We start from the raw sequence: 14,490 nt of genomic DNA, 5'->3' as shown, positions 1-14,490 counted from the left end.
AAGGATCTAACATAGATAGCAACATTGTTCCCCTAGGTCACAAATTATATAGTCCACTATCATCCTGAGAAGAGTGTGGCAAATGGACATGGAATTGAAGGACATCAAAATGAGAAGAAAGAGGGCGAACTAGGAAATTTCTGGGTTTGTTTCCCTTTTAGGAGGTCTGGCTGTGAGAGATGATTTGATTTTGACAGATTGTCCGGGGTTCTAGAGACCAGATGGAGTGCACCTCTCTGATATTAGAATGGAGATACTGTTAAGCACCAATAGGATGCAATACAGGGAGCCTTACATACAAGGAACTAAGCCACAGCAGCGACAGGAGCTAGGACAAGTAGAGGTGCTGTCCTACCTCTTGGCGGGGGAAATTCATTCACAAGTTCCATATTCAGCATGATGGTAGCAGGACTCAGATGGAAGAAAATGACAATGTAGAACTTTAAGGCCTAACATTTGGGACAAGCTATAAAAAAGTGTTTTGTAGTTAAAGCTAGTTCTATCTGGTAGGCTGTTTGCATAGTAAGATTCAAACAGAAAAGCAGCCAGGTCTGTCTGATAGGCTGTGCGGCGTGCGCACATGACTTTAAAAACATCAGTGACAATATATGCAAGCATAGCTGGGTTGGTCTGGCAGGATATGCATTTCTTGTGTTGACAGAGTCTGTCTGGCTGCCCAATAACAACAAGGCAGGTGGGCCAGCTGAAAATGCTGAATTAGGAAAGACATCCTATGATGCAGTCTTTTATATTGTTTGTATAAGCTGAACCTTGGAAAATTAGGATGCATAAGATATATATTGTGTTTTGCAACAGAGTAGATAGCCAGAAAGAGGTAGAAAACATGAGGGGAGATCTAGAGAAGCTTGAAGAATGGTCTAGAGTCTGGCAGCTAAGATTTTTTACTCAACGCACAATTAAACTCTGGAATTTGTTGCCAGAGAATGTGGTTCGTGCAGTTAGTATAGCTGTGTTTAAAAAAGGATTGGATAAGTTCTTGGAGGAGAAGTCCATTACCTGCTATTAAGTTCACTTAGAGAATAGCCACTGCCATTAGCAATGGTTACATGGAATAGACTTAGTTTTTGGGTACTTGCCAGGTTCTTATGGCCTGGATTGGCTACTGTTGGAAACAGGATGATGGGCTTGATGGACCCTTGGTTTGACCCAGTATGGCATTTTCTTATGTTCTTATGTTCTTATTTAATGCCATAAAATGCAGCATAATGCATTTAGGGTGCAAAACGCCAAGGGAGAGGTACAGTATTGGAGGTGAAATACTTCTAAGCACAAACGAAGAGCGGGATCTGGGGTGATTGTATCTGATGATCTTAAGGTGGATAAAAACAGGTGGATAAAACGACAGTAAAAGTCAGAAAGATGCATAGTACGAGGAATGGTCAGCAGAAAAATAGGAGATATTGTCCCTCTATAGGTCCCTGGTGAAACATCATTTGGAATACTATGTACAATCCTGGAGACCACACCTTGAAAATCATCTAAACTGGTTGGAATCGGTTCAGAGAGTGGCTACTAAAATGGTCAGTTGTCTTTGTTCCAAAGCATATTATATCCTAGAGGAAAAGTGAGATAGGGGAGATATGATAGAACAATCTATCTCCAAGGTTTCCATGCACAGCAGGCAAGCCTCTTTCAATGGAAAGGAGGCTCTAGAATGAGGGGTCATAAGAGGGGGATGAAAGGAGGTTGACTCAAAAGTAATCCTAGGAAATATTTCTTTATGGAGAGGATAGTGAATGCATGGAACAACCTCCCAGTGGGAGGAGGTGGAGATACAAATGATATCTGAATTAAAGAAAACATGGAATAAATACAGGGCATCTCTGAGGATGTGATGGGAATTGTAAAGCTAAAGTACTTGGTTGATGGGCAGACTAGATAGGCCATCAGGTCTTTTTCTTCCATTATGTTTCTCTTTTTCTATGATTATAAAGAAAGGGCGGGAGGTAGGGAATCTGGGGGGAACCTGCAGTGCCTACGTTACGTGAGAGTGAGTGCGTGTGTCTGAGAAATTGTGCTTATGTGCCTGAAACAGGGAGTTTGTGTTTGTGCAAATGAGAGAAAGACAGAGAGCAAGAGTGAGTTAAATGCCAGTGAGTGTCTCACACCCACTCAATCTTCCCCAAACATGGGGTAACCAGAACTCAAAAGGTCTCAGCTATGCTGGCACCACTGTATCTGGAGACTTCTCTCAGTGAATCTGGGGACTTTCTTCATGTAAGAGTAGGCAACACTGGAGTGACAGGGGACTTGGCCCTGAATCAGGGGCTGCTTTATAGCACCGGATGGCAGAGGCAAAGAAGGGAGATGCCCTGGCTCCCAATGGAGCCAGAAGAGGAGATCACTCCTAGTTCAGCCTCAGGAAGGAAGGAAGAGAGAGGGAAGACCATGGTTGGAAGGGCATGCTGATCAAGAGTCTGTGCCGGTGGAGGCTGTGGAGAAAAAGATCAGAAATTCAAGTGCCTGGCTGCTTGCAATGAATAGCTGCTAGTAAACAATAGCGATGCTCAATATTTTTCACGAATTAGGCAATGTAAACAAAATTGCTTAATTTGGAATGGTTCAGGAGAACCAAAAAACGATATAATTTTTTCCAAAATTTCAGGAAAAATTAATTTTTTAGTTAGTGCGTGCTAACTCCCGTTAATGAGCACTAACTCCCAATAGTGCGCACTAACCTGGCAGAGTTAGTGCGCACTAACGGGAGTTAGCGTGCACTAACTACATTTTGGAAAAAATTAAATCGTTTTTTGGTTCTCCCGAAACCATTCCGAATTAGGCAATTTCATTTACATTGCCTAATTCAGGAAAAACGATTGCACATCCCTATTGTTTACTGGCAGCTATTCATTGCAAGCAGCCAGGCACTTGAATTTCTGATCTGTTTCTCCACAGCATCCACTGGCACAGCCTCCACCGGCACATTCTCCACTGGCACAGCCTATACTAACCTGGCAGAGTTAGTGTGCACTATTGGGAGTTAGCGTGCACTAACAGGCGTTAGCACGCACTAACTCCCGATAGTGCGCACTAACCAGAAAATCAGGGCCCCCCCCAAAAAAACCCTCAAACCACGGGAAAAACAAAATTCCCGTGGGGGGCCCCGAAATGAAGCCAGACACAAAATGTTTACCCAAAGTACATCTCTAGTAAACAATCCCATACTCACCTCTAATGTTAAAACAAGGAAAAATTCCAACTGGACCCTCTTAGTCTCTCCCTGTGCTTATTTGACTGTATAGACAAATGACCAAATTTCACAGTCTTTTGTGCAGTGGGGGAGACAGGCCGACACAAGGACAATTCTCTATTGCAACAAATATATTCATCCCAGAAAGCAGCACAGTCCACTGAATTTTCAGTGTGCACACAGTAAGGATTTTTGTGGATGTTTGGTATTTATTTTTCATTGAAAATACTTTTGTTTCTCTAATATTGGATATTATAATTTTCTCTGTTTATCTTCTATTGCTCATTTCATTTTACTTATATTTTTGTTTGCTTAATGTTGAAATCTGTGAATGCCAACACAGTTTGAATGGGAGTAAAAGTGAAGGTTTTCTGAGGTTGCTGTGTGAGAGAATTCTTACTGCTGTACTGCAGGGAGGGGGAGCAGGGGCCCAGTGAAATATAAAAACTGAAACACAGATTCTGTGCTGTCCTATAGGAGATCTGGGCACGCTACACTGCACCAGAGGGCTCTGAATCAGCAGCGTTCTTCCCTGAAGGTAGAAATATGGTTGTTACCTTCCCTGAAGGGTGACATTTTATAAACTGTATATTTATACTTTCAGCGCTAATGCTCTTCCCTCAGTGGTCCATATTTCCGGAGGGAATTTTGCAAGTATTTCATTTTTTAGGCATGTTTCACTACAGCAAGAGTGCCTATTGCCGAAGGTACATCTGTCTGTCTATCCTTCCCTCCGTATGCATGTAAACCTCCTGACAATATGTAGCCTTGCTATAGCGACACATGCCAGCTCCCTTGCCTTTCTAGCAGATCTCAGAGCAGGAGCCACTGTCATCGCTGGACCCTCTTCCACCGGGAAACCGCTGGTCTTCAATGTGCGTTGGCCCAGCATGACTTTCCCTCACTGGTATGTATAAAAACGTCCCTTTCTGTATGCTGCTAGCATTCACGCTCCAACTTGTTTATTTTATTCTATGCTTAAAAAAAAAAAGTCTTTTCTGGTAGTATCAGAATTTTTTTTCTCAAAGAAATGTCAATATTTTAAAATCTAGTCAAGTGAGGCTTGTGCCAATTTTCATGTTTACCTGTCGTTGGAAGAAACACGATTCTTGATTTCGGTGCGAGGTGCTGGTTTTGGGACTTCTTTCTTCTCACTGTTGAGAAAAATAGATAGGACATGATATGACTTTCTGTACCTTGCTTCTTTCCTCTTTCCAACTCTTATACTCCCTCTTGTAAATAAATCTGCTTGGGACACTACAGTAAAAATGCTCATTTCCAAAAATGAATACAGAAAAAAATGTAAAAAAAAGGCTGATGGCCACACAAGTGCAGGAGATGAAAAGGCAACCAAGCAGTTTCAAAAGGAGGCAGGTGACTAATGCATCTTCAGGTGAAAACTAACACTATTTTCTGTCTTAGATCATATGATACAAGTGCCTTTAATGTCTCTTAAACTGCAGCGGTAATTATTAACTCCTAGCTGCATGGAATACTACAACTTGGAGGTTCTATTTTAGGAATTCTACTGTAAAGATCTTTTTTTTTTTTTTTAACCAGCGATGGAGGTGTGGGGCCCCAGTGGGATCCTTATGAGCAGGAGAGAGGAAAATACCATCTCTGCCACAGCATCTTCATATCAGACTGCCGTAACGGTTCTTTCCTGCATCTATACAAGACAGAAACCCCTAGAGGAACTGTGGATTTTTGTGTTGAAAGTCTGAGGGAGAGGAGTGTTATTTTGAGTTCCTTTTTTTTGTCTTGGAGAAAGGTCCAATTCAGTGGGACAAGAGCATGTGGAGATGTATGAGACTTTGGGGCAGATTTTAAAAGCCCTGTGTGCGTAAATCCAGCCGGATTTACGCGCACAGGGGACTTGCGCGCTGGCGCGCCTATGTTGCATAGGCTGCCAGTGAGCGCAAAGCCCCAGGATGCGCGTAAGTCCTGGGGCTTTGCTTGGGGGGCGTGTCGGGGGCAGCTCGGCATTCAGGGGCGTTCCGTGGGCATGGCCGAGGCCTGCGAACCAGCCCCCAGGCCGAGGAATGGCGCGCCAGCAGCTGGTCGGCACGCGTAACTTTCTGAACATAGGTGGGGGAGGATTTAGTTAGGGCTGGGGGGTGGGTTAGGTAGGGGAAGGGAGAGGAAGGTGTGGGGGGGGGGGGGGGCTGGGAAAAAAGTTCCCTCCGAGCTGCTCGGCTTGGCGCGTGCAGGTTGCACAATTGTGCACCCCCTGCGTGCGCTGACCCTGGATTTTTTAACATGCGCGTGGCAGCGCACGCATATTATAAAATCAGGCGTAGATTTGTTCGTGCTGGGTTGCGCGAACAAATCTACGCCCGCGCATAACTTTAAAAATGTACCCCTCTGTGATTAATTTTGCCTGTTGAGGTTAGAGAAGAATCTTCATTTTGGAATTTCAGTTGAAAGTATATTTCTCCACCCTTCCTTTCTCTTTCATTTGGGAGCTTATTTTGTTTTCTCATTTGGTCCTCTCAGCCCGAAACAGTCAGTGCTCACATGGCAGAATTTTTGGAAGTACAGGATAGGGATGTGCAGCAGGGATGGATTCATTCCATTCGGAATTCGTATTCGTGGGGAGCCAAATTCGTTGCATCCGTTCTCGGGGGACCCTGATCTGTTCATTAGTTACGTATGTATTCGTTTCCCAAAAAACCCCCATCCCAACCCTTTAAATTTAATTAACTACAACCCCCCACCCTCCTGACCCCCCCAAGATTTACCAAAAGTCCCTGGTGGTCCAGCGGGGGTCCTGGCACGATCTCCTGCACTGGGGCTGTCGGCTGCCGGTATTCAAAATGGCGCCGATAGCCTTTGCCCTCACTGTTTCACAGGGGCTACCGGTGCCATTGGTCGGCACCTGTCACATGGTAGGAGCAATGGATGGCCGGTGCCATCTTGTGCTCCTACCATGTAACAGGGGCCGACCAATGGCACCGGTAGCCCCTGTGACATAGTAAGGGCAAAGGCTATCGGCGCCATTTTGAATACTGGCAGCCAACGGCCCAAGTGCAGGAGATTGTGCCAGGACCCCCGCTGGACCACCAGGGACTTTTGGTAAGTCTTGGGGGGGGGGGGGTCAGGAGGGTGGGGGGTTTATTCGTTAGATACATTGTATTTGTGGGGGTTCGCCATATGTTTCGTGACCCCACGAATACAACAAATAGGGACATATATGTTGCGGATTGCCAATTCGTCAAAAGCGAATGCACACCCCTAGTACAGGAAGCAGAAGAAAGGAGAGTCAGTGACACCCATCCAGTCTTTAGCCATCACTCGTACCTATCCAGTATTCAAAGGAGATTCTGGGAGGCACCCATCCACTGCAAGAGAATAAGAGGAAAGGAAACGAGGAGAATTTGGTTTCAAGTCATTGGATCCATGGTATTTGAATTGGGAGCTAAACTGGGAAGACAACCCCACCATTTATAGTAACGGGGAGAGGGCATCTTTCTGTTCAAGTGGGCAACAGAGAAAAGAAAATATCTAGGGGTCTAGATCCCAAAAGAAATGAATAAAATGCACAACCTTAATGTTGGTGAAATGCTTAAAAATGTACGAACACAGTTAAATACTTGGAAAGATCTCCCATTATTCTTTATGGGCCGTTGTGCTCTGTTGAAAATAATAATCCTTCCAAAAATACTTTATAAAAATATTTTTGGAAGGATGCCTCCACAACATGCAAATTTTCTTTCATGCATATTCATTGTGGATATCCTGAAAACCTGACTGGCTGGGGGGTCCCCGGGTCAGGGTTGGGAACCACTGTTCTAAAGGAATGGGTGCTGGCTAGAGTAATGTTTGACATGGGCCAAAAATTACCTATCTCTGGTCTCACTTCTCTATGCAGTTTCTGGAGCACAGTGTTATGCACTGTCATATCAATTCCTGTTGTACAAAGGTGTTATGAGGCTCTTCATAGGGGCTTCACCAACTCCTACACCATTCATACATAGATGATGTTAAAAGATATCACATGAAGATGGTTGAATCCCTGCTATATGGTCGGTGTCACAAGGAAAATGGAACAATACTGCACAAGTTACTACACTGTATCTTGGTCCAACAATTTTGGGCAGAAATAATGCTAATGTTGCAGAAGTGCATGGGAAAGCAGCTATTGCTGACTGGAGAGACAGTGTTTTTATGGAGCTTTATTGAAACAAAAGACAGTTTGGATGGAATAGACAGATTCCTCTGTCTTGCTCTGATAGTGGCATGTAAATGTCACATGCATCTTTGGATTGAATCTTCTGTACCGGTCCTACACATGTGATCCAACATGTTGGTAGAATATATACAAACAGAGTGGATGGATGGATGCAAAGGTCAATAAAAGAAAATGGCCCTCAACCAGGGCCAGCAGAATCATTAGCCGGGGTAGGTGGTGGGCTAGGGCGCTGGAAGTGGGTGGTGCCGCAGAGTAGCCAATAAGGGCAGCAGTTTTGAAAGGACAGATGAGAAGTAGCAGGGATGAGGCACAGAACTGGAGGGTGTTTTCCATTTTGGGGTATATATTTCTTTGAGGAGCTGGGATCGTTTGTTGTGTGCGATTTTAGAGAGAGAGAGAGAGATATCTCGTGTTGACATCACCGCCTAGGATGGCTGGACACCCTTCCAATGGCACTGCCCTCAATGTATATTCAGGCACAGCGGTTCCTTTTTGAATCACTGCTGATAACTCAACAAAAAAAACTTGCTGGACTTTGGATATTCTACTGACTGGACAAATCTGAACCTGACACTCCATGGACAGGATCATTCTGGACAACAACATAATGAGCTGAAAGTTAACCAATTAATATGGCTTTTAGTGTTTGGTTAGGTGGTTGGGGCTCTGACAAATATTATTATTATTGCTATACTGATAAAAGAAACATATATGGGCTTTTCAGCGACCCAGGAGAAGGGCGGTATGATGAGATAATATAGTGTGGTGTGTGTATGGAGTATGGTCGAGGGTCTGATAAGGGGTTGGGAAGGGATTTTAGGAAGGTGTGAGAAATGGATTAGCTATGTTATGGGGAGATGTTTTATGAATGAAGATGTTGCAAATCAGGGAAGGATGTGGAGGATATATATGGAACAGAGGTGATATGTAATTTTATATATATAAATGGAAAGTTTTATGTTAATTTTGGTGCTAATGCGCATGTGGTTTATCTTTTACTGTTCAATAAGAGCCAAGTGGAAATGAACATTGTATAATTGTTCACTTTGTGAAATAAAAAGTATTCAAAAGTAACACCGGGAGGCTTCTCGTCTCTAATCCAGAATAAGGAAAGGATCCCGAAGGTTGGTTAAAGGGATCACAGATTTACCAAATGGACTTGTACAGAGTGTCATATTTCATGTTTAGACTCATTTATCAGCAAAGTTCTGTTGGAACACCACCTTTGCATCAAATTTGGTTATTGTTAGCTATTAAGAAAGCAGCAAAATAAGACCAAGGGCCCTTTCCCTACCTTCCCCCCCGTAGAATCCTGTAAAGCCAGGGCTGAGTAATTTGTGAAGGATACCAAGCCCAGGTCAGAGAGTGGGGGTGTCCGTGGACTCCTAGAAAGGACCCCAGTCCGGGGGTACCACAGACATTTTTTGAAGCTCATAATCATGTTTTGATTACTGTCATGGCAGTGATCCACTGAGCTCAGTCGGGCTCAATCTGCAGAACCCAGTCTCAACTATTCTGGGCTTTTTACACAATCTTGGGGCAGCTGAGGTCAGAACAGTGACCTGCTATGATCTGAAGGAAAAAAAAGCTCTAAGAGCTGAGCAAAAATTTGTAGAAAATGTTTTTAAATGTATATTGCACAGATGCATTTCTGTATGGATGTAATTATTCTAACAAATTAGTCCCTTTCCCAACATCTTCTAGAAATAAAAGTCAACAAATAAGTTGTAAAGTCAGGCATTTCTCCTGGACTAAGTGGACAATTTTTAAAATCTCTGTGTTGCTTGCAAGCCTGTGTGTAGTTTGCAAGCAAGAAAATTTTCAAAGTTTCCCTTTGACAATTCGGGATCTAGCCAGCATCACATGTATTTGTTTGTTTATTTCTATATATCAAAGTTGATTAATATGGCAACCATACTACTGATGCCTTTTAGAAGCCAAACGTAGCCCAGCATGTAAAGTTTTTAATTTTATCACTTTAGTTGCTTAACATTGCTTTTAATCATCTTTTTCCAATATCATTAATTCTAACATAAAGAAAAATGACTGCTGTTCATGTATTCAGGTGCAGTATGCACTCTGCTCACTAGTGCAAGATCGATGATGCTTGATAGGGGCGTGCATTTGAAACAAAATGAGAAGTTTTAACAAAATTGCCCATTTCCTTTCAGTTCATTTTTAAAACAAACAAACAAAAAAAAAAAAAGGACAAAAATCTTCATTTTCATTTGTTAAAAAAAAAAAAAAAAGGACCACCAGTCTGCAGGAAAAAACCCCCCACTCCAACTCCCTCAGCTGCTCTTACCCTACTGAAAAATCTTCACAGGGCAGGAGCGCTCCCCGGTCGCTCCTGGTGGCACAGCATGATCATGAGGAAAGAAATATGTAGCAAGAGGGTTTGAGGGGCGACCTGGAAAGGGTTTTTTTTTTTTTGGTTTGCTTTTCCTTTTGTTTCTTTCCTTCAGTTTTTTTTTATTTCATTTTAAATAAAAAAAAACATAAGAAATTAAAAAAGAAAAACCCCCAGCAAACCCCCTCCCCCCAACCCCTCCAAACAAACACAAAAACAACGTCTGTGCATACCTCTAATGTTTTGTTGGTTACTTATTACAGATCTGACTACAATAAAACTTGCCGACCAAGACCAGTAAGGTGCTAGGGTTTTCTGGTCTTTTTGAATCAGTTTCAAATGCATAAATGTGTATCCTAGTACGTAACGTGCGGCACCCAGCAAGTGGTTTTCATTGTCAGGTGTCCTTTACTGACAGGTCCTTCCCAGCAGAGGCTTCAACACATCTGCTAAGCATTCTACTCGCTTTTCACAAACTACTACCGCCTCCAAGCTAACTTATGTCACTACATCGTTCTCTGTCTTTCCTCCAGGCCTTCCTGATTGATTTGCTGTTCTTTTCAGATTCTCTAAGTCATTTTAACTCCAGCACTGCACCTCCCCTGGTGAGTAAAAACTATGGAATATGGTAATTTTAACTCTTCACTCCCTATCCTCTTCTCTTTGGTATTATCCGTCAACTGCTTTCTCTTAAATACAGCATCTGTGAATACTATATACCGCTTCCATATTCATGGGAAAATTGTTCTACATGAGATTCCATTATTGCAACGTTATTTATAGCAAATCACACATCGGGGAGTGACACTACATGCAATCAAAGCTAAATGCGCAAATAAACATATTCATAATTCAATGAATATGTTTGTATATTTCAGATGTAAGTGCAAATCTGTGAATATCCACATTCAAATTAGCTCAGCAACTCAAATAAAAACTAGGAAAACAGGAGATTTAAACCGAGCATCTTATTTATAGCTTAGAATTATCAGCGTCATCCATAGAATGTCCAGATTTGAACCTGATTATCTGGACCTGCCTTTCTCCCATTTAAGATTAGATTAGGATTTACAATTGCTTTGAATCGGTTCCCTCATTCCTTGTAAAACTCTGAACCAAGTCAGGAACTGTCTTGGTTCAGAGTTTTACTGCTCAGTCCAGCATTGCATCGCTTCACCGAGTGTACCCCCCTGTGCACACTTCACTCCCAGAACACTCTCCCAATAACCAACAAAACAACCTGAGCTTGCACAATGTCTAGTTTATATGGGGCTTCATCATTTTGCATCTGTTATAAATCAGATATGCAACAGGAATTACACTTTAGAAAAAAAGAGAGAGAGAGAGAGAGGGAGAAAAGCAAGCACTACATTATCTGTAACAATTCAGCTTCTGCCTTCTCAAGATTAAATAAAAGGGGATGTTTACTAAGCATTTTTCCCATAGACACAGAATGGGAGAAATGCCTTTGTACATCAGACCCCAAATTTGCTGGATTTTGGTGAGGGGCAGCAATTTAAACAATCACAAATTATGTAATTCGAAATTATGAACAAGCAAAATATAATGAATTTATTCCATCCTTGGCATAACATAAATAAAGGCAAATTCTTTCTCGTTCAAACTAACTATAGGAAAATTAAAGAGTAGCCTCTGTGAAAACCATGAGCGACATTTACTTAGATCTGAAACAATGAACACAAGTTAACTGAAATATTGTGGGGTTTCCCTCTATCTCTATTATTAACTGGTTGTTTTCTCCCCCAAGTAAATTTCTGAGGTGCTCTGGGTCAAAAAATGAATAATTTTTCCCTTGCTCTTAATAATACATCTGCAGGGATATTTCAGTAAAAAGAATCCTCCTTTGTCCAATACTTCCTGTCTTAATCTAAGAAAACTCTTTCTACGGAGCTGGGTAGCCCTTACAAGATCAGGAAATATTCAGATCTTTTGTCCATAGAAATTTTTTGTTCTGTTACGAAAAAATAACTTTAATACATTGTCTTTGTCTGTAATAAAAGCAAATTGTAGCATCAATGTACCCCTGTTCTTTATATCTAACTCTTGTGATCTTTGCAACAGATCTGAAATGTCTATAGACTCTGATGGAATTCCCTGATTTTTCCCCATTTGATTTTCCTGCTCTAATTCAATTTGTCTCTTCCGTAAACCTAGATAGAACGCTCTCACTATAACAGGATAACCAACAAAACAACCTGAGCTTGCACAGCGACTAATACTACATTATCTGTAACAATTCAGCTTCTGCCTTCTCAAGATTAAATAAAAGGGGATGTTTACTAAGCATTTTCCCCATAGACACAGAATGGGAGAAATGCCTTTGTACATCAGACCCCAAATTTGCTGGATTTTGGTGAGGGGGGCAGCATATGCTGTTCTGAGCCTCCTTGAAGAATAATCTGCTCAAGAATCGTTTCTCAAACGCAGTTCATTTTATTTAATCAAAATGATGATGCCTGTCTACCTCTATCATTGAACAGTTAATTGTTTCAAATGATCTTGATACTATCCTCACTGATCCAGACTCTTCCTGTAGAATCCTGTCTTACCTGAGTTTTGCTGAATCGCCTCTTGCTTTGCTTATTAATGTCCCCCCGACCACCTACCCAGCCGGATCTGATTGCTTAAAGAGCACCGCACGAACGTTGCCAGCGGACAGCGATGCGGTGGACGTGGAAGCCCTTCATAGTCTAAGCGCTCCTGCTCTGTGCTGATGGTTACACCCAGCTTGCTTAACCTGAACTCCCAGTCACTCTGCCGCCCTGGCCCCCCTCACAAGCAGAAGCTCCTCCTGCAGAACAAGTCCACGGTTTCTACAGTCTGTTCGCTGTGGCGCACTCCAGAATGTAAGGTATGTGTATGAACCCCCCTCCCTCCAAACTCAAAAAATCCTATTACTCAGGAGCAGAAATAGTGTGACTGACCTGGAGCAAATCCAAGTTCACGCTCTACTCCCTTTTCTACTACAAACTTTACAAAACCTGTTCAGGTGGTATTTTGATATAGAAAAAAAAAAGTCTTTGAAGGGGGAGGAGACCTAAATTTCTTTCCACATTCTTTTGTATTGATCCTTATGAGCAACAAAATGGAGTTGCAGTCTTGAGAAGAGAGGGGACAGAGGTATGCAGGGAATGTAAAAGCTCTACTTGAAAGAGGTGACTTTGTTGGTGAATCACCTTATCAGACCAGCATAAAAGTGATGGACTGAGCTGCATAATGTTTTCCTGAAAAGGTTTTTGCAGAAAAATTTCACAAAATACAAACATATTTAAAAAAATTCAAGATTTTGCAGCTCTCTGCTTTGCCGTAATAAACTTTTCCGTGTAATCAACAATGTGCAAACAAAGTTTTTTCAAATAATACATTAATGAGCAGCTGTGAAGCCGAAACATGCACAACAGCTCATTTATGGGCCATTTTGCAAAAATTGGTTTCACAGGCCTGTTTTCACGGGGCTTTGCACGAAGCAGTGTGCAACCTTAAAGGGGCCATGCAGCCTTTCCCCAAAGTGAAAGGCTTTCCCTGGAGGACAAAAAAGTGCAGGAATGATGAGGCTGCTAGAAGTCCAGCCCCCAAGCAGCAGCACCTTGTAGTCCTTTAAAAATATGTAATTCCCAAATCTGGTCCCTTCCCCCCAAACTTAATTAATAGCTGAGATGGAGGGAGGGTCTTTCTGGGGCAGGACTGATGCCCATTTATTCCTTCTCCACCAGTGACCAATTTCAAAAGGACTCCGGCTGACCTCCTGACCCTATTCACTCTCCACTGTCCCATCAAGGACAGTCTTTCAGTTTGGAGGAGGGTCACTAGCCTATCAGGAAGTCTTTCACTTTGGGGACCTTTAATATGGGCTACATAGTCCCAGATAAGGCCGCCTACTAGGTAAATGTTCCATATGGAACATTTTGTGCAAAGTTTTGTCATGGATGCAAATGAGAACATTTACATTCACAGCAAAACTTTGCAAAATGAATGCTAACCCAGAGTAAATACCATGGGTTAGTGCATCAGCCTCCTAGAGTGGAAGTTTCGCTACTCTGGGTTTGAATCTTAGATCAATATTTCCCAATGTTTTCACACGTAAGACATGACTATCATTAAAAATGTGTGGCACATCAGTCTCCACAAGGCAGGCAATTCTGACATGGAGAGGCCTCATGTGGCCACAAAAAAAGAGCTAGGAAAATGCTGAAAGCCTCACTAGTCTGTCTTCAAAGTTTCAAAATAAAGCAAGAAAGGGGGAGGAAGATGCATAAGAGCCCATCACAATGGATCAGCTCCCTCTATATACAAATGCAGCAGGAGGAAGAAGTCAGTGTGGTGTGGGCAAGCAGCTGAATTAGTTATCGTGGCTGCCAAAACTCCTTCACTGCTGCTCGAAGTGAGTCGCATCCTGTGCTCAATTCACGCTGTATCGCTCTATGGAGAGACTGCACCTTGAATACCAGGTGCAGTTCTGGGCGCCGCATCTCAAAAAGGATATAGTTGCACTGGAAAGTACAAAGAAGGGTGACAAAAATGGTAAAGGGGGATGGAATGGCTCCCCTATGAGGAAAGGCTGAAGTGATTAGGGCTGTTCAGCTTGGAAAAGAGAAAACTGAGGATAGAGGTCTACAAACTCATGAAAGAACTTGAACGGGTAAATGTGAATCAGTTATTTACTCTTTTGGATAATACAAGGACAAGGGGGCACTCAATGAAGTTTAGCAAGTAGCT

At 42.4% G+C, this 14,490-nt stretch overlaps 1 protein-coding gene across 13 annotated transcripts in view; it reads right to left on the bottom strand.

The window, feature by feature from the left end:
• Positions 1–14,490, bottom strand: part of ZNF185 (zinc finger protein 185 with LIM domain) — a 220,858-nt gene that overhangs the window by 42,631 nt on the left and 163,737 nt on the right. For all 13 annotated transcript variants that reach the window (XM_029606612.1, XM_029606614.1, XM_029606618.1 and 10 more), the window contains one exon: positions 4,297–4,365. In XM_029606612.1, the coding sequence (XP_029462472.1) occupies positions 4,297–4,365 (69 nt within the window). The remainder of the gene's footprint in view (positions 1–4,296; positions 4,366–14,490) is intronic.

The sequence above is a fragment of the Rhinatrema bivittatum genome, chromosome 6, assembly GCF_901001135.1.
Source record: "Rhinatrema bivittatum chromosome 6, aRhiBiv1.1, whole genome shotgun sequence".
Classification (NCBI taxonomy): domain Eukaryota; kingdom Metazoa; phylum Chordata; class Amphibia; order Gymnophiona; family Rhinatrematidae; genus Rhinatrema; species Rhinatrema bivittatum.
Note: the sequence above shows the minus strand (reverse complement) of the source record. Positions and strands in the feature narration are given on the sequence as shown.